The 19,824-nt window shown below is 46.6% G+C and overlaps 1 protein-coding gene across 3 annotated transcripts in view; it reads right to left on the bottom strand.

Annotated features, from left to right (window-relative positions):
• The window catches only part of DYNC2LI1 (dynein cytoplasmic 2 light intermediate chain 1), a 62,795-nt gene extending 52,828 nt beyond the window's left edge, over nt 1–9,967 (bottom strand). Inside the window, exons 1-2 of one of the 3 annotated variants that reach the window (XR_003999753.1) lie at nt 9,843–9,967; nt 8,372–8,480 (exon numbers count right to left, since the gene is read on the bottom strand). Coding sequence is in view for 2 of the 3 variants with exons in the window: in XM_030557664.1 (XP_030413524.1) it covers nt 8,372–8,480; nt 9,843–9,856 (123 nt within the window). In the remaining variant the exon portion in view is untranslated. The remainder of the gene's footprint in view (nt 1–8,371; nt 8,481–9,842) is intronic. The other 2 variants (XM_030557664.1, XM_030557663.1) reach the window with 2 other exon arrangements.
• Between the last annotated feature and the right edge of the window lie 9,857 nt (nt 9,968–19,824).

Below are 19,824 nucleotides of genomic sequence, written 5' to 3'. Positions count from 1 at the left end.
CTAGAAAGTTAAGTGCCTACTTTATATCAGAATGTAGCTACACTGCTATTAACATAATTATAATAAATTGCTGGATATGACAAATACAGGATACCTAAAATCAGACAATACATTAGTAATCAGTCTGGCCAACTGTGTTAAACAGTTTAACTGTTGTCAATTGCTAATAACAAGTTAATCTAATGATTGGTTTTCAGTGAATATGTGTAAATTATAATTGAGATGGAAGTAAAATGAATGCATGAAATAACACAGTTAAACAGCATGTCTCTGCACTATTTGGATTAAGATTTCAAGTTAGGTCAGTCTAATTTAAAAAAGGTCCTAGCACTTGTAAAGTTTCTTCCCTATTTGTAATCACATATTGGAATTTCAGAAAATTTTTTTTTTATAAATCTGCAAAATCCATTTATCTATTCTTAATGCTTATAAAAGATTACATGTTGCACAATGCCATGCTTCTCTGCAGTAATAATGAAACACGTTTCAATTCACTTAGAAAGATAAAAAGGCAAGTTCTGACTTATTTATACTTCCAACAAATAGTTATCAAGAGAAAAAGCGGGGAGCAAGAGGAGAAGCTATTGAGTAAGCATAGGAGACAGTGGATCAATGTTATGAACTCCAGTATCCAGTCTAAGACCCTGATTCTCCAAACATTTATTTACATGCTTAAATTTATGTCCCATTGGAGTCATAGAGACCTCAAACATGAATAAAATTAAGCATGGACATAAGTTTTATCAGGATCCCAGAGTCTATATAGATTCACAGATTCCAAAGCCAGAAGAGGTGATTGTGAAAATTTAGTCTAGCCTCCCATATAACACAGGCCATGAACTGTCCCCAAAATAATTCCTAGAGCAGGCCTGCACAACATGCAGCCCGCAGAGGCTCACTGTGCAGCCTGCAGCCGGGATTCAAAAGGCTCTGAGCTGCCCGCAGTGGCAGGGAGCTCAGAGCTCTTTAAATCTCAGCCGCGGCCGGGATTCAAAAGGCTCTGAGCTGCCCGCAGCGGCAGGGAGCCCAGAGCTCTTTAAATCCCAGCTGCGATGGAGATTCATAGGGCTCTGGGCTGCCTGCAGCAGTGGGGAGCCCAGAGCCATTTAAATCTCAGCCGCGGCCGGTATTCAAAAGGCTCTGAGCTGCCCGCAGCAGCGGGGAGCCCAGAGCTCTTTAAATCCCAGCCGCAGAGAGCCCAGAGCCCTTTAAATCTCAGCCGCCAGGGCCGGCTTTAGGCCAATTCAACCAATTCCCCTGAATCAGCCCACCCCTAAGAAGGCCACATGCCCAAGCCCCAGTACGGTGTACCGGCAAAAGCCAGTGCGCTGTAGCGAGGTGGCCCAGCTTCCCCAGGGGACAATTTAAAAGGCCTGTGGCTCCCAGGCCCTTTAAATTGCCACCAAAGTACCACTGCTGGAGCCCTGGGGTAGGGCTGTGGGGCTCTGGGGGCTATTTAAAAAGTCCGGTGTTCCCGTCGCTTCTACCGCCCCGGCCCTTTAAATAGCCACCGGAGCCCCACCACTTCCCCAGGGTTCCCGTGGCTATTTAAAGGGCTGGGGCGGTAGAAGAAGGGTAGCCCCGGGCCCTTTAAATACCCCCAGAGCCCTGGGGTAGTGGGGGGCTCTGGGAGTATTTAAAGGGCCAGGGCTCCAGCTGCCTCTGCTGCCCCAGTCCTTAAATAGTCGCTGAAGCCACACCGCTTCCCCAAGGTTCCTGTGGCTATTTACAGGGCTGGGGCGGTAGAAGCAGGGGAGCCGCAGGCTCTTTAAATAGCCCCCAGAGCCCTGGGGTAGCGGGGGAGGGGTCTCCAGATGCCTTTGCTGCCCTGGTCCTTTAAATAGCCCCTGGAGCCCCACCACTTCCCCAGGGCTCCTGCAGCTATTTACAGGGCTGGGGCAGTGGAAGCAGGGGAGCCCCAAGCCCTTTAAATAGCTCCTGAGCCAGGGGCTGCTACTGCTGTCCTGGTGGGGGAGGCAGGAGGAGGGGGCACTCACCATACAGGATGGGCTGTACCCACTGTACCTGCACCAGTTGCCCGCAGCCAACCCCTGCCGCACCTCCTGCCCTGCCTGCACCAGTTCCTGTCTGCAGCCAGCCCTGCACCCGCTGCCCACAGCCAATCCGTCTCCAGCCAGCCCTTCACCCCCTGCCTTGCTTTCAGCCCTGCACCAACCCATCTCCAGCCAGCCATGCACCCCCTTCCCTGTCTCCAGCCAATCCCTGCCGCACCCCCCTGCCTGAAGCCAGCCAGTCCTGCACTCCTTTGTCTCCAGCCCTGCCAACCCATGCCGTACCCTCCCCTGTGGCCCTGCCTGAAGCCAGCCAGCCCATCCCACATGCCATCTCCAGCCTGCCCCACACCCCTTGCCCAGCCTGCAGCCAGACCCTACCTCCAGCCACCTCCCTGCCACCTCCAGCCAGCCCCATGTCCACTGGTGCCCTGTAGTTCCCAGGGAAGTAACCCTGCACACCTGCTTCAATGAGGTGGGCAGGGAGCAGCTGGGACCCACATGTGCACCCTAGCACACCCTCAGGGAGTGGCGGAGCTCATTTCTAGTTCAGACACATCTTTTTAAAAGAGAACTTTAGGTAGGGTTAACATATATCTGTACTTTCCTGGACATGTCAGGCTTTTTGGATCTTAAATCACCATCCAGGAGGAAAATACAGACGTATGGTAACCCTATTGGTACAAAAAATACATACTGTGGCAGAACTTTTTACAGGGAATCGGTTACTAAGAAATGAAAGGCATTTTTTTTTCTTTCAGTTATCCCTGCCAGGGCCCAGCCGAAAGTGTTCGAATTGGGTCCCGCACTTCCTAAAGCCGGCCCTGCCAGCTGCGGACAGGATTCAAAGGCCCTGGGCTCCCCACAGCTGTGGGGAGCCCAGAGCCCTTTAAATCTCAGTCGTGGCTGGGACTCAAAGGGCTCAGGGCTCTCCGCAGCTGCGGGGAGCCCAGAGCCCTTTGAATCCCAGCCGCGGCCAGGATTCAAAGGGCTCTGAGCTGCCCGCAGAGATTCTCGGCCGTGGCTGAGATTTAAAGGGCTCAGGGCTCCCTGCAGCCACGGGCAGCCCAGAGCCCTTTGAATCCCGGCAGCAGCTCCAGCGGATGCGCTGAGGCTGGGATTTAAAGGGCTCGGGCTTCCCTCAGCAGCACGAGCTCTGGGCCCTTTAAACCCTGCTCAGCCCCACAAAGCTCCGGGTTCTCGCAGCCGCCGGAGCCCCGGGCCCTTTAAATTGATCCTGAGGGCTCCTAGCCAGCTCTTCAGCTGGGAGCCCCTGGTTGATTTAAAATCAAGTATCACCTCCCCACCTCCAACCTTCCTTTTCGGCCCACAGCTGTTTTGGTGGGGCGGCACTGGGAAACGAGGGTTTGTTTCTGCAGGGCTGGACGGTGCCGGGGCAGAGTGTTTCCGCTGGGCCGGGGGGGAGGGGGTGTGTTTCCACGGGGCCAGGGGGTTTCGACCTTCAGCTGTTTTCTTTGGAGTATTGTGGCCCTCGCTGCTTTACGAGTTGTGCAGGTCTGTCCTACAGCATCTCTTTTAGAAAAAGATCCAATCTTGATTAAAAAACTGTTGGTGATGGAGAATCCACCACAACCCTTGGTAAATTATTCCAATGGTTAATTACTCTCACTGTTAAAAATATATGCCTTCTTTCCAAACTGAATTTGTCTAGCTTCAACTTCCAGCCATTGAACTGTATTATTCTTTTCTCTGCTAGATTGAAGAGCCTATTATTAAATATTTGTTTCATATATAAATACTTACAGACTGTGACCAAGTCTCCCTAGCTTTCTCTTTCTTAAGTTTTAGTCTGTTACTGTAAGGCATATTTTCTAATCCTTTTAATCATTCATTCTCTTGCCTCTTTTCTGAACCTTCCACAATTTATGAACATCTTTCTTGAATTGTGGACACCAGAATTCAACATATTGCAGTAGTGGTCACACCAGTGCCAAGTAAAGACAGGTAAAATAGTCTCTCTACTCTTACTCAAGATTCCCCTCTTCAGGTAGCTAAAGATCACATTAGCTCTTTTGGCCACAGCATCACACTGGCAGCCCTTGTTCAGATGATTATCCACCACGACCCTGAAATCTTTCATAAAATTTAATGCTTCCCAGGAGAGAGCCCCAATCTCATAAATATGGCCTACATTCTTTGTTCTTTGATTTATACCTTTAGCTGTATTGAAACATATGTTGTTTGCTTGCACCCAATTTCCCAAGTGATCCAGATCACTCTGTGTAAGTGAACTTTCCTCTTCATTATTTACCATTTCCCCAATTTTTACGTGATCTGCAAACTTTATCAGGGATGATTTTGTCTTTTTCCAGGTTATCAATAAAAATGTTTAATAGTGTAGGGCAGAGGTTCTCAAACTGGGGGTTGCGAACCCTCAGGGGGTTGCGAGGTTATTACATAGGGGGTCGCGAGCTGTCAGCCTCCACCCCAAACCCTGCTTTGCAGCCAGCATTTATAATGGTGTTAAATATATAAAATACTGTTTTAAATTTATAAGGGAGGGGGTCGCACTCAGAGGCTTCCTTTGTGAAAGGGGTCACCAGTACAAAAGTTTGAGAATCACTGGTGTTGATGTCAAAAACTGATCTCTGCAGGACCCCACTGGAAACACATCTGATCAATAACAATTTCCCATTTACAATTACATTTTGAGATCCACCAGTTAGTCAGTTTGTAATCCATTTAAGGTGTGCCATATTAATTTTATATCATTCTAGTTAAACAAAAGGTCATGAGGTATCAAGTCGAATGCCTTACAAGTCTAAGTATACTACATCATCACTATTACCTTTATCAAACTTGTAATCTCATTCAAAAAAAAAAAAGAGATATCAAGTTAGTTTGACAGGATCTATTTTCCATAAACCCTATTGACTGGTATTAATTATATTACCCTCCTTTAATTCTTTATTAATTGAGTCCTGTATCAGTCACTCCATTATCTTGCCCAGGGTCGACATCAGACTGACAGGCTTATAATTATTTGGGCATCCCATTTACCTTTTAATATATTGTATAGTGAGGGGGTGTGGCCTCCCTCTGGCCTGACCCACAACCCACCTCCTAGTGGGCAGAGCCAGACAAGCCATTCCCACCCTGTTGGAAGCAGAGAGGTGGGGCAGGAAGTTGAAAAGGCGGGCCCTGCAGTTCAGTGGGGCTGGAGCCTGCAAAGGAGACAGATGCTTCCTGTCCACTGCTGGGGTCTGCACCCAAGAGGGATCTATGGAGCACTGAGGACTTGAAGGGACTGCCAACTAATAAGGATGCTGAAGAGCTGCTGGGACTGGAACTGGTGCTAGCTATGTACCCCAGGAAGATGGAGAAACCCCACAAGATAAAGGTACCTGGTGAGGGGATCGTAGGAAGTAGTCCAGGGAAACCAGACAGTAGTTCAGTTGTGGATCCCTCTGCCACTGTTAGGGCTCTGGGGTGGGACCTGGTGAAGTAGAGTGGGCCTGAGTCCTCCTACAGCTGCCCCACCCCTGGGGTGACTGACTACCCACCTTGGGCCAAAGACCTGCATTTGTCTGCCATCTGCCTGAGTCAGGACATCAGGCGTTAGACTGCTTGCCACTCCACCCTGCCTGAGGGTCTCAGCCCCTAGGCTGCTAATTCCCCTTTAAACCTGCTTTATAGAAATGCAGAAGCGATGCTCTCCCCCTGGGCCTGATGGGGAAGGATGGACATGGGCCTCTACATATTGGCACTCCATTAATTTTCGTTTAGTCTTCTGGGACTTCCCCAGTGTTCAAAGACTTACTGAAAAGCTGCAATAATGTTCCAGCGACCTCTTCCGCCAATTCTTTTAAAACTCTTGGATGCAAGTGATCCAGACCAGCTGACATAAAAATGTTTAACTTTAGTAGATGCTATTTACCATACTCTTGAAATACTAGTGGAATGGAAAGGCTGTTGTCATTTGACAACATAATCTCTTTTACCAGATACAGAACAGAAATATGTATTGAACATTTCTGCCTTTTTTCCATTATTATTTATAATTCTACCATTTCCATCTAGTAATGGACCAATACCTTTGTTAGGATTCTTATTGTTCTTAGTATATTTAAAAAAAGCTCTTATTGTCCTTAACTATGCCGGCCATAGATTCCTCCTTACTTCCCTTTGCTTCCCGTATCAATTTTCTGCAATTCCTAGCTTCCGATTTATATTCATTACTATCAACTTCCCCTTTCTTCCATTCGTCTTTATAATATTTATAGCTACCTTCTCTTTCCCTCTAAACCAGGTTGGTTTTTTAACTAATATAGCCATTTTTAACTGTAGCTTTTGAGTCACATAGGAAAGTGTTTTTGAACAAATCCCAGTTATCATTCACATTTTTCTGACTAAGGTCTCCTGGCTGATTTGGTTCATGATTATTTCTGGCTTAGTGAAATTGGCCCTTTTAAAGCACTATGTACATATTATTGCACATTATAAATGTGATCAAGTCATGACCACTTGTACTTAAGTTACCATTAATTTTTTAGTTCTGTGATCTGTTCCTCTTTCTCTGACAAGATGAAGAGCAACACAGAATTCCACTATGTTGGATGCAACACTTTTTGAGTTATAATACTGATTAGCAATGCTCTTGAGTTAGACTTTTACTAATTAACATTCTGTGTTCAATAAAACCTTTGCATGGATGTGTTATATGACCAGATGTCAGGAGCTAAAAAATAGGACTGTATTTCTGTCTGCTGTTTTTTGGTTTGTTTGTTTTTTAAATGAAACTATACCTGCTATGTTCATTCACTGATGAACAAGAATGGTTGTAGTCTGGCTTATTTCTAGCACAAAAGTGAGCTTCTGACAGAATAAAAAGGCATAAAATAGATACTCCTGAGGGAATTCTGTGCCACTGCACTTGCACAGAATCCATGTCCATGAAGATTTCTTTGCTTTTTTGCAGAAAATGTGACTTTCTGGTAGGGAAGCAAAGGAAAGCTGCAAGAGCAGTCACGCACCACTGCCTAACAGAGCAGATACATCATTTCAGGCACCCAGAGCAGCTGGCAGAGAGAGAAATCACCCCAGAGCTGGGGACACCAAAGCCAGTGACTCCTACCCTGAGCCAGCTGCTAGTCCCGGCTGGTCTGGAGGCAGGAGAGAACAGGCCTTCCTTTTCCCCTGCAGGAAGTGTCTGGGGCTTTGTCAGACCCACCCCCAGAAAGCTCCACAAGGAAGCTCAGCATCCTCCCCTGCTTCCTGCCCTCATCGCTCCTCAATTGTGGGGGGAGTGATCACTGTACTGGGCGCTGCTCCCCCATCCACCCAGCTCCCATGCATCTGGACGTCCATTACCCAGACAATGCTGCCAAGCCTCACCAGGTACATCCTTAGCCCTCAATACCTGAACCCCACCCCACTGCACCTCAATCCCTGCATCTAGATGCTGGAGGAGTGGGGCCCCCTGCACCCAGACCCCCACCCCTGCACCCAGACCCCTGCTGGGCTCCCTACACTCAACCCTCCACCGATGTCCCACCTCCTGCACCACCCTGAGCCCCCACATCCAGACCCCCACACCACTGACTCCCAACTAGCTGCACCCAGACCACCACCCCACCAAGACTCACTCCTCCAGCACCTGACCCCCACCCTGCTGAGCCCCCCAAAACCAGACCCCTCCACTGAGCCCCAACCTTCACCTGGAAGCCCCTACAGAGTCCCATTGCCTCTATACCTGGAATCCCCACAGCGAGCCTCTGTGCATCCAGATCCCCCCCGCACACCTAGACCCCCCACTGAGCTGCCTGCACCCAGATTGTCCCACACAGAATCTTATCACCACACACCTGGATTCCCCCCCCCCCCACTGAGCCCCTCCACACTTGGATCCTGCCTAGTTGAGCTGCCTGCCCCACACCTGGTGTGCCTGATGCAGAGGGGCAGGGTCCCAGGGTGTTTCTAGTGCAAGCCCAGGCCTTGTGCAGGGTCAGGTACAGCCTCACTGCCAAGTCCGTGTCCTGGGGGTGGGAGGGGCTACAGGGTGATCTCCCACCTTCCACAAGTCAGTGGCCTGTGCTTCCCACTGCCATGTTGGAACCTCTGCATTTATTTATTGACAAATACAACTTGCAGAATTTTAAAATATTGTGCACAGAATTTGAAATTTTTTGGCACAAAATGCTGTCAGTAAATAGTATGAGAAATTTCTAATTGTTCTGCACATGAACGCCAACCCTCTGTACAGATTCATATTGGGGAAGATTTCTTGTTTCTGCAATAGATATGGTATTGCATATACTCTTTAAATGTTATCAGTGGTATACAATCTTTTCAAGAAAAGCACAGAAATCACATAAAATAAAGCACAGTATCAGTGTTACCCCATTTTTGTTTCCCATAAAGAGTAGTGATTTTTCCCAAACTTCCACTCCATCGCCTTCAAGATTTTTTTTCTCCACTTCGGCTTTAGCAATATCCCACAGAGTATCACTAACAGAGAAAACAAAATAAGATGTCTTCACAGAACCTATTCATATTTCCCACTAAGGTTTGAAAGGACAGTTGAAGATTTTGAACACTACATTCCCTCTGCATATTAATACATCCTTAATCAGAACTAACTATGCTTCAGTAAGGAAACTCCCCTTAGAAATCACAAATAAATCTGTGGAACAGAGAGGCATGATAGACAATTCTAGACCTGCAAAATCTCATACATTTAGTAGATAAACTCTCTCATTTTGGAAACAATTTTAAGACCGTTTAATAGCTTGTTTCTCTGACAATTAAGGATTTTGCTATGTGTTTCAATGCAGTATGTACCATTTCACTAATGTTTTGTAACTTCCAATGTCAGCAGTAGGTAACTGCACATAGGGTGTATCTGCTGAGCACAAGTTGTGCACAGACCCATCTACCCATGCTAGCTTGAATCAAGCTAATGCGGACAGCAATAGCAGTGAAGATAGGCATTATAGGCCCGAGCTTGCTAGCCCACTCTGAAGTCTGTGCTGCAGTCAGCTATCTGCACTAGCTGGATTCAAGCTAGATCAAGAAAGCTTGGCTGGGCACAGCTGTACAGACATATCCCTACAGTAAGTAATTGAAGACACTTCAAAAAGCAGCTGTGGCGATCTGTCTATATGTAATGCTGAAGTTTGGGTTTCCTCGAAGTCTTGCAGGTGTTTTAGCAACTCCTATCACAAAGTATGAAATACGGGGTCAGGGTACTTCCCCACTGAGCCTTTACATGGAAGCTGGCAGCACACAGTGATGCTGGTGACATTAACATCTCCAAAAGGCTCAGAGGCCTACATTTGCAAATGTCAGTGATTTCTGAGGGTCTGTCCTGAACTACCCTAAAGCAGCCTACGTTTCAGGAAGTGCTGAGTACCCCTCCCATGCTGGGACCCCCCCGCTGCTCGCTCTGAAAACGTGGGCATGGCGGCAGCCCCTCTCCACGCTCTCATCTCATTGGCCTGCGGTGTCTTCCCGAGCCTGCTGGCGGAGGAAACGGGCTCCCAGCAGCCTCCCTCCACCCCATCGCTGTCACAGCCCCGCTCCCCGGGAGGGAGGGGCCCGGCGGCGGCTCCACCTCTGAATCTGCAAAGCACCAGCCTCCTCTGGGGCCCGTGGGACGCCGGCTGGGCGCACAGGCGGGGCGGGCGCAGGGAGGACTCCCAGCCCCCGAGCAGGAATGGCGGGGGCGGCTGGCGGTGACGACGCAGCCCTGCACAGCGTAGCAGGTGCTGGATGGAAGGGGAGGCAGCGGCTGAATGGTTACAGAGGCGCCGAGCCCCCAACCTGTATCGGGAGCCCTGGGGAGGAACGCGGCCGCCGCCGCCTCGTTACCTGGGTCTGGGCATCGCTGCTCAGGGGCCGCAGTGGGCCTGGCTGGGGGCGCTCTGATCTCGGGCCCAGCTCCTGGTCACCATGGGAACCACGCAACTGCTGACATAAGACGCAGGAGCATGATGGGAGTTGTAGTTCGGGGGCGTGTCAGTGCCTGCGAACACAGGCAGGAGGCAATCTCCATCCACTCGCACACGTACTTCCCTGCTCGAGCCCAGTCTCTCCCCAACCCTGCTGTCGGAGCTTGGCCAACTTTCAGACATGCAAGTCAGGGCAGGGGTTGGACTGGATAGGGCGTCTTTCCCTAGGGCTGCTGCAAAGAGGGTCCGGCAGCTCCCGAGGAGGGCTGGTCTACACTTAAAATTTAGGTCAACCTAGCTAAACTCAGGGCTGTGAAAAATGGCACACCACAGCTGTGCAGCATAGTTAGGTGAACCTAACTCCTAGCCTAGAGGCAGCTAGATGGACAGAAGAATTCTTCCATTGCTCTAGTTACTGCCTCTCCAGGGGCTGGATTTACTACAGCAATGGAAAAGCCCTTTCTGTAGCTGAAGTGTGTACACTACAATGGAGTAACTGCAGTTGTAGCGTAGCTGTGCCCTGAGACGCCCCTTTCATCTACCACAAACGTGAAAAAAGACCCAGGGAAGGGAAACAACATCTCCATCTCTCTTCATTTGTGTTTCTCCCTGAGAACCAGACTACCCAAAACAACAGCCTCGGAGACGGGGTGAACATCTCAATAGATGCCATTTTAGTTCCTAGAAGGCAGACCTCCAGGATTTACATTAAAACAGAGATAGCTGCTGTAGATCAAGGCCACTGTTTATTCTACTCATGTTGTCTTATTCAATAACCTTTATCTAAACTTTTTACTGAATAAAGTTAGCATTTTTAAATTTTACTTTTTTCTATTTTTAATGCATATTTTCACTGATTAGAAAAGAGCTGCACCTGTTCATCTTCCCCAAAGATTATGCACTTTTGAAAATCATGGCTATAATCCATGTTTCAGAATAACAAAATAGTTAAACTGAAAAAAAGGGTAGGAATGAGTAAGCAAATGTATGAATATAGGCTTGGCAGAATTCAGTTATTATCTGTATAATTTTGTTGGCTAGTATCAATGTTTATTTTTAAGCACTTTTTTCCATTTTTATTGATTTTAAATTTCACAGTTGTGGGAGTTAGTGGGGATCAGACAATGAGGGTTCAGATAATGACTACAGATAGCTGGATTCAGAGTGTTAAAGCTTTACAATCATTAAAACAAACTGTCAACATCATATGTCAAAATATACAAACTAAATAATCTTAAATAAACCCTAAGTTCTCAAAAAGCATTTTTCTGATTTTGCCTATCTGTAAATTACAATTATTATCAATGGAAATATTTTGTTGGTTTTGTGTGTTCAGTGAAATCAATGTTTACTGACATTTACGTGATAAAAATCTAATCCCTTCCAAGCCTACATAATACCAGTAGCATTGTTTTTAGCTTAATGTTACTTAAGTCTTAGAAGTGTTTTTCCCGGATACTTAAACCTCTACTTCACAAGATAACATCCTAATATTGGAATGAGTGAAATACACAGGTTTTTTGATAGAACCATTTTTATTGCAAAGGAATAAAACATGATTTGAAAGAACATGAGAAAATGTTATAACTATAATTCTTCATACAACATTGTTCTCCAGAAACAGATATATACAGTACTTCACTTTTTAACAACCAAAAAACAAAACAAAAAAACTCCTCTAGCAGTTGCATAGAACTAGCACTATTTCAGGAGATAATTGATCTTTCTTAAACATGATTAGATCTGTGATTTACATGGTTATGTAAAACATAAACATTGTTTCCCTTACATCAAAACTGTATTCTTAGTTTAATTTTACTAACTTTAAATGACACATTAAGATATTGTAGGCTTAGCAACAGGCTTCAATAGTTTAAATTTCTTTGTTTAATATCCACTATATTGTTAGGACTCATAAGGTTTATGTGACTTGATATTTAAAAAAAATTAAAACCAATATAAAACAAATGTCACTCTAACATTTTGTTTGTGTTCATTTTGCTGGGTTTGCATAGGAATCTGACAGATCTCTTTGGTAGTTCCCTTATTCTTAGAAGGCTTTAAAATGTATATAAAAATTCCTTATACAAGTGAGTGCTAAATATACTTAAGAATAAATACAAATACTCTACACATAAATTAAATGTGCTGCAATTACTAATTCATGGTGAGAGTTACAGGTTATATTACAACATATTGGTAAATGACACATAAAATTATTGTTTTTCCAGTAGGTTCAGTATGATATACTAGAGATTTTTAGATGGCCATGTTATTCCCCACTCCTTTTTAAATGGCTATTTTTGTATTAAACAAACTACTTTGACACAAAAAGCTTCAAAAGGAGCTACAATGAGGTTACCATTAAACTGTGCTCTTGAACCAATACTAAGTGTTCAGTAGTGTTTGAGAGGAATGGGTTAGAAACCACTGCCAATGGTTGTGCTTGCATCATGTAAAGTTACTCCAGTGAAATTGCTCTGTCATCTTATAAAATGTGGGATTCCCACTGAAGTCAATGGGAATTTTTTGTTTCAGAGTAGCAGCCATATTAGTCTGTATCCGCAAAAACAACAGGAGTACTTGTGGCACCTTAGAGACTAACAAATTTATCTGAGCATAAGCTTTCGTGGGCTATAGCCCACTTCATCGAATGGAATGGGAATTTCGCCACTGACCTCATGGGGCCAGGTTTTTACGCCTGGAGTAAGAAAACACAAGGATGTAAAATGGTCCAATCTGGAGGATTCCCATAAAAATAACAATATCTTCTTCCCCTGAGAATGGCTCAAGGTTTTGGAGTTTGTGTACACACCCAAATCCAAGAAGAAAATTCTCCTCCATCCTGCGTAAAAACAATTTAATCATGCCTTTGTGGCTGAAACCAACCTGCATTATAGCTATATTACTAATATATATTACTACTCTGTACATCTGTAGTATGTTGAAACAAACAATGATTTAACACAGTTGGCACAATTATTCCCCCACACAGCATATTTGACTGTACAGATGACCCATATAATATTTGGCCAATATTGATCTACAATCAATGCTCAAACTGGGGAACTATTGTGGAGCAGCAGCACAAGTCTGAACTGAGAAGCACGATGTAGGGGTATGGACAGAGGTGAAAGTAAGCCGGTCTGGTCCGGTCCGGCGTACCAATAAGAACCGGTACTCAGCCGACTGTACCATCAGGTCCCTGGGCTGGTCCCAGGGCTGGAGCAGTGGGTGGGCCCGGATTTCCCCCACTTGGCACTGGGGAAGTGGCTAAACAGTAGACTGTAGTCACCACTAAGAGAAGTGGCTTGACAGGAACTATAGAGACATCCTGTGGAAGGGGGGAAGCACAGAGGGTGGCACAGCCAAAGGGCTGTATCACAAAGAGGACACCACAGTCCTGGGCATGACATGGTTCCCTGGAACAGAAGTGATGGTGGTGAGATGCCACCAGAAGAGAGTGCACGGGCTAGAAGAGATGATCCCCAGGATAGCCAGCAGGGGGTGCCACAGAGGTGAGTCGCACTCTGTCACATGGGGCAGGGAGAGAGGCACTCTGGATCCATTCAGTGAGGAGACATCTTGTTGAGCGAGTGTATTTTTCATGAAAGATTAGATCTATTCTATAAAGCCAGCCAGCTTTACAACTGACTTAGCTTCAGGGGGAAAACCCACTTTATTAGACAGAAAGGGTAAGTATTTATAAGTGTAGGCCCTAGTTAGTGTTTTATTATTTTGTTTGTATTGTAACTATTTGTTTTCATCACTTTCTCTTATTTCTAACAGAATCTCTATTCGTTTTTAAATAAACTTTCTTTTGTATCTGTACAAGTGCTGTGTGTTATACAAGAGTGGTGGGTTAAGGTAAACTGGGGTAACACTATTCCTTTGGGAGCAGAAGATCTGGGCTTTCTGTAAGTAGCCAGTGTCAGGGGTTGACTATCATAGGGGAATGCTACAAGGAAACTGGGGGAGGGGGACACCTCAACCTGCAAGGCAAAGACAGAGCTGACATAGCCCGGAGGAGAGTGCTTGAGTGGCTGAGAGGCTGATGGTGTTAGGTACCTAACACCCAGTTACCACAGAGAAGACTCCCTCCAGCTAGAAACAGGGGTGTCATAGTATCTTTCCCCAATCTGAACCTTAGAGTCCAAAAGTTGGGGTACCAGCATGAATTCCTCTAAGCTTAATTACCTGCTTAGATCTGATAACCTGCCACCAATCAGGAATTCCAGTGCCCGATACACTCTGGTCCCCCCAAAACCTTCCCTGGGGACCCCCAAGACCCAGACCCCCTGGATCTTAACACAAGGAAAGTAAACCCCTTTCCTCACTGTTGCCTCTCCTAGGATTTCCCTCCCTGGGTTACCCTGGAAGATTACCGTAATTCAAACTCCTTGAACGTTAAACAGGGAGGAATGTCCCTTCCCCCTCCCCTTTCTCCCTCACCCAGAGGCAATACAGATTCAAGCTCCATGAATTTAAAACAAAGGGATTACCCCTTCCCCCTCCCTTCCCCTTCCCTATTAAGTACAGACTCAATTCACTTGAGCCTTAACAAGGAGAAAAAATCAAACAAGTCTTAAAAACAAAACTTTTAATAAAAAAAAGAAAGAAAAAGGTAAAAGTTATCTCTGTAATTTAGATGGTAAAAGTTACAGGATCTGTCAGCTTATAGAAACTGGAGAAAAAACCTCCTCCAGCAGAAATACAATTTAAAATACTTTCAGCCAAATACACATTAAAACTCTACCAGCCAGATACACATTTGCAAATAAAGAAAACCAATTAAAAAGACTATAACCGCCTGTTCCTTAATACTCACTATTCTGAATATATAGGAGACTGTAGCAGAGAGATTGGCAAGAAACCTGATTGCACGTCTAGTCCCTTCCAGGACCCAGAGAGAACAAAGCCAAACCCCAAAAACACAAACAAAGGCTTCCCTCCACCGAGATTTGTAAGTATCTTGTCTCCTGATTGGTCCCCTGGTCAGCTGTTTGGTTCCCTGTTTGTTAACCCTTTACAGGTAAAAGAGACATTAACCCTTAACTATCTGTTTATGACACGCCCCCCAAATCGCAGACAGTGGGGAACCTCACTGGCGGTGATTTCTTTCTAGAACTTTAGAATAAACAGATTAATACAACACATGCACCTTTACATATACTACTAAATATGTAAACTACAAGACTTTCTATATTTGAAGGACCAATTTTATCCAGTGGATTTTGGGAATCTTTCACGACAGAGTGCATCAGCTACTTTGTTAGAAGCTCCTGAAATGTGTTGAATTTCAAAATCAAAATCTTGGAGAGCTAAATTGCATCGAAGCAGTTTTTTGTTGTTTCCCTTGGCAGTATGAAGCCAATTTAGCGCAGCATGGTCGGTTTGTAGCTGGAACTGCCGTCCCCAAATGTATGGGCGTAGCTTTTCCAGGGCATACACAATGGCGTAGCATTCCTTTTTACTGACTGACCAGTGACTTTCCCTCTCAGACAGTTTTTTGCTAAGAAACACGACAGGATGGAAGTTGTGATGTGGTCCTTCCTGCATGAGAACTGCTCCTATACCATGCTCAGATGCATCTGTGGTTACTAGGAATGGTTTGTCAAAGTCTGGGGCTCTTAGCACAGGGTCAGACATGAGCGTCGCCTTAAGCTGTGTAAAGGCCTTTTGACACTTATTAGTCCACTTGACTGCATTCGGCTGGGTCTTTTTGGTCAGGTCGGTCAGTGGGGTAGCGATTTGGTTGCAGTGTGGTACAAATCGCCTGTAATACCTGGCCACGCCTAAGAAGGATTGGACCTGTTTCTTGGACTTTGGGACAGGCCACTTTTGGATAGCATCCACCTTGGCCTGTAGGGGGTTTATGGTTCCTCGACCTACCTGGTGTCCCAGGTAAGTCACTCTGTTTTGGCCTATTTGACACTTTTTGGCCTTAACAGTTAGTCCTGCCTGCCTGATGCGCTTAAAGACTTTTTCCAGGTGTTCTAGGTGTTCGGCCAGGAGTCAGAAAAAATGGCCACATCATCGAGGTAGGCAACTGCATATTCTTCCAATCCTGCTAGTAGACCATCTGCCAGCCTTTGGAAGGAGGCGGGTGCATTTCGCAGCCCGAAAGGAAGCACATTAAATTCATACACCCCCGCATGGTGATGAATGCTGACCTCTCTTTGGCAGGTTCGTCTAGCGGTACTTGCCAGTACCCCTTGGTTAAGTCTATTGTAGATATGAATTGGGCACGTCCCAACTTTTCCAACAGCTCATCGGTGCGTGGCATTGGGTAGTTGTCTGGATGAGTTACCACATTTAGCTTATGGTAGTCCACGCAAAAGCATATTTCCCCATCTGGTTTGGGTACCAGAACCACTGGAGATGCCCATGCACTGGTAGATGAGCAGATTATACCCATTTGTAGCATGTTCTGGATTTCCCGTTCTATCGCAGCTTGGGCGTGAGGAGACACTCGATAGGGTGGGGTTCTAATGGGGTGAGCATTACCTGTGTCAATGGAGTGGTATGCCCGTTCAGTCCGTCCTGGGGTGGCTGAGAATAATGGGGCGAAGTTAGTGCACAGCTCCTTCATTTGTTGCCGCTGCAGACGGTCCAGGGTGGTGGAGAGGTTCACCTCTTCCACGGCACCGTCACTTTTTCCTTCGTAGTAGACACCTTCAGGCCACTCAGCGTCATCTCCTTCCTGGGCTGTAAACCTGTAAGTCTCTGGAATAAAAGGGCTTGAGAGAATTAACATGGTAAACTCTGGGCTTTAGAGAGGAATTGGGAAATGCTATGAGGTAGTTAACAGCTCCCAGGCGCTCTTGGACCGTGAATGGCCCTTTCCATGATGCTTCCATCTTATGGGCCTGTTGCGCCTTCAAGACCATAACTTGGTCTCCTACCTTGAAGGAACGCTCCCTGGTATGTTTATCATACCAGGCCTTTTGCTCTTCCTGAGTATCCTTTAGGTTTTCTTTAGCAAGGGCTAAAGAGTGTCGGAGGGTGTTTTGTAGGTTGCTTACAAAGTCTAGAATGTTAGTTCCTGGAGAAGGCGTAAACCCCTCCCATTGCTGTTTCACCAACTGTAATGGCCCTTTAACCTCGTGGCCATACACAAGCTCAAAAGGTGAAAACCCTAAACTGGGATGTGGTACAGCCCTGTAGGCAAAAAGCAACTGCTGCAACACTAGGTCCCAGTCATTGGAGTGTTCATTGACGAATTTATGTGTCATGGCCCCCAAAGTTCCATTAAACCTTTCCACCAGGCCATTGGTTTGATGGTGGTAAAGGGTGGCAACCAAGTGATTCACCCCATGAGTTTCCCACAGTTATTTCATGGTTCCTGCCAGGAAATTAGATCCTGAATCTGTAAGGATGTTGGCGGGCCAACCTACCCTGGCAAAAATGTCTGTTAGGGCCTGGCACACAGCTTTAGCCCTGGTGTTGCCGAGGGCTACGGCTTCCCGCCATCGGGTAGCAAAATCCATGAAAGTCAGTATGTACTGCTTTCCTCTGGGTGTCTTTTTTGGGAAAGGATCCAGAATATCCACAGCTACTCGCTGAAATGGGACCTCAATTATGGGGAGTGGCTGGAGAGGGGCCTTGACCTGGTCTTGGGGCTTCCCCACTCTTTGGCACACCTCACAAGACCGGACATACTTGGCAACGTCCTTGCCCATCCCCTCCCAGTGGAAGGACTTCCCCAACCTGTCTTTGGTTCTGTTCACCCCAGCATGGCCACTGGGATGATCATGGGCTAAGCTTAAGAGCTTTTCCCGGTACTTAGTTGGAACCACCAACTGTTTTTGTGGATGCCAGTCTTCCTGGTGTCCACCAGAAAGAGTCTCCTTGTATAAAAGTCCTTGTTTTACAACAAACCGGGTTCGATTAGAAGAGCTGAGAGGCGGTGGGGTGCTCCGTGCTGCCGCCCAAGCTTTCTGAAGGCTGTCATCTGCTTCCTGCTCAGTCTGGAACTGTTTCCTAGAGGCTGGAGACACCAGTTCTTCGTTACACTGTGGACTTGGGCTTGGTCCTTTGGGAAGCGATGTAGGTGATGAGGCTGTTTTCGTTGCTGGTGAACCGCTCTCCACTGGTGCACCAGGTGGTATTTCAGGCTCTGGCTGAGCCTCTTGGGTGTTGTTGTCTGCTGCTTCTGCCAGTTCAGGCTCGCTGGTGCCCTCTGGCGTTGGAGTGGAAGATGGGTTTGCAATCGCTGGCGTCAGTGCTGGCAACAGTTCTGGTGCTGGCTGCTTTTCCAGTTCCTGGTCTGGGACTGGAGGCACTGTGGCTGTTTCAGTTGTTGGCATGGGATCCGGGTCCACTACCTCTGTCTGGGTCTCTGGTAACACAGACAGGGCCTCTGTGGACGGCTCAGGAACAGGAATGGGTCAGGAAGCTTGCCTGGTTTGGCTGCGGGTAATCATTCCCACTCTCTTGGCTCGCTTCACCTGGTTGGCCAAATCTTCCCCCAGTAGCATGGGGATGGAATAATTGTCATAGACTGCAAAAGTCCACATTCCTGACCAGCCTTTGTACTGGACAGGCAGTTCAGCTGTAGGCAAGTCTACAGCTTGTGACATGAAGGGGTAAATTGTCACTTGGGCCTTTGGGTTCAGAATTTGGGGTCGACGGATTGGTGGATAGCTGACACTTGTGCCCCCATGTCTCTCCACGCGATAAACTTCTTTCCGCCCACTCTCAAAATTTCCCTTCGCTCCAAGGGTATTTGAGAGTCATCTGGGCCTGGGGATCTTTGGTGTGATGGTGGTGTAATGAACTGCACTCGGTTGGGGTTCTTGGGGCAGTTGGCCTTTATATGTCCTAGTTCATTACATTTAATGACTAGCTGACCAGACTAGCTGACTAGTCACTGGGCCGAGGTGGGTTACTGGAGACTGGTGAGGTGGGAGAATAGGGCGTCCGTGGCTTTCCTTGGGTTGTAGGTGGGGTCCTGGGCTGCCCTCGGTTATAGGGTTTATTGTCAGTGTGCCCCCTGGGGTATTCGCTCCCCTTGACAGTAGCTTTTTTCTTTTCTGCCACTTCCATCCATTTGGCTCCAATTTCCCCCACCTCGGTTACCGTTTTGGGTTTCCCATCTGGGATGTACCTTTCTATTTCCTCAGGAACACCATCTAAGAACTGCTCCATTTGTATCAGGAGGCGCAGCTTGTCCATATTGTTAACCTTTGTTCCTGATATCCAGGCTTCATAATTCTTTGCAATGTGGTAGGCGTATCGGGGGAATGACACATCTGGTTTCCATTTTAGGGCTCTGAACCGCCGACAGGCATGCTCAGGGGTTATCCCCATTCTGTATCTGGCCTTGGTTTGAAAAAGTTTATAATTGTTCATGTTCTCCTTAGGCATTTCAGCCGCCACCTCTGCTAAAGGTCCACTTAGCAGTGGCCTCAGCTCTATCATGTACTGGTCTTCAGAGATGTTGTACCCAAGGCAGGCTCTTTCAAAATTTTCTAAGAAGGCCTCAGTGTCATCACCTGCCTTGTGGGAAATTTCTTGGGATGTGGAACAATAACTGGCGAAGGGTTGGTAGGATTGGCTGTGTCATTCTGTTTAGTTTTTGCTAATTCCATGGCCTGCTGGTGGGCCTCCCTTTGGAGCTCCATCTCTTTTTGTTTCTTCTCCATCTCTCCCCTGTGGTCAGCCTCTTTCCTGGCCATTTCTGCCTGAATTAGTTCCATTCGTCTTTTATGTTCGTTGTGTTTGTTTATTGCTTTTAGTTTAGCTATTTTTAGTTTGCTTGTTGCTGCACTGGTGCTCATTGTTCCTGCTTTCTTGTGCTGGTGTGCCCTCTTCTGTTTACTGCCTGAAATGCTGTTCCTCTGCTGCCTGCTTGGGGTTGCCTAGCAACAGTGTCTTTTTAAACTTCTTCTACCTAATCT

Source organism: Gopherus evgoodei, chromosome 3 (genome assembly GCF_007399415.2).
Source record: "Gopherus evgoodei ecotype Sinaloan lineage chromosome 3, rGopEvg1_v1.p, whole genome shotgun sequence".
Classification (NCBI taxonomy): domain Eukaryota; kingdom Metazoa; phylum Chordata; order Testudines; family Testudinidae; genus Gopherus; species Gopherus evgoodei.
This window is presented reverse-complemented; position numbering and strand designations above follow the sequence as displayed.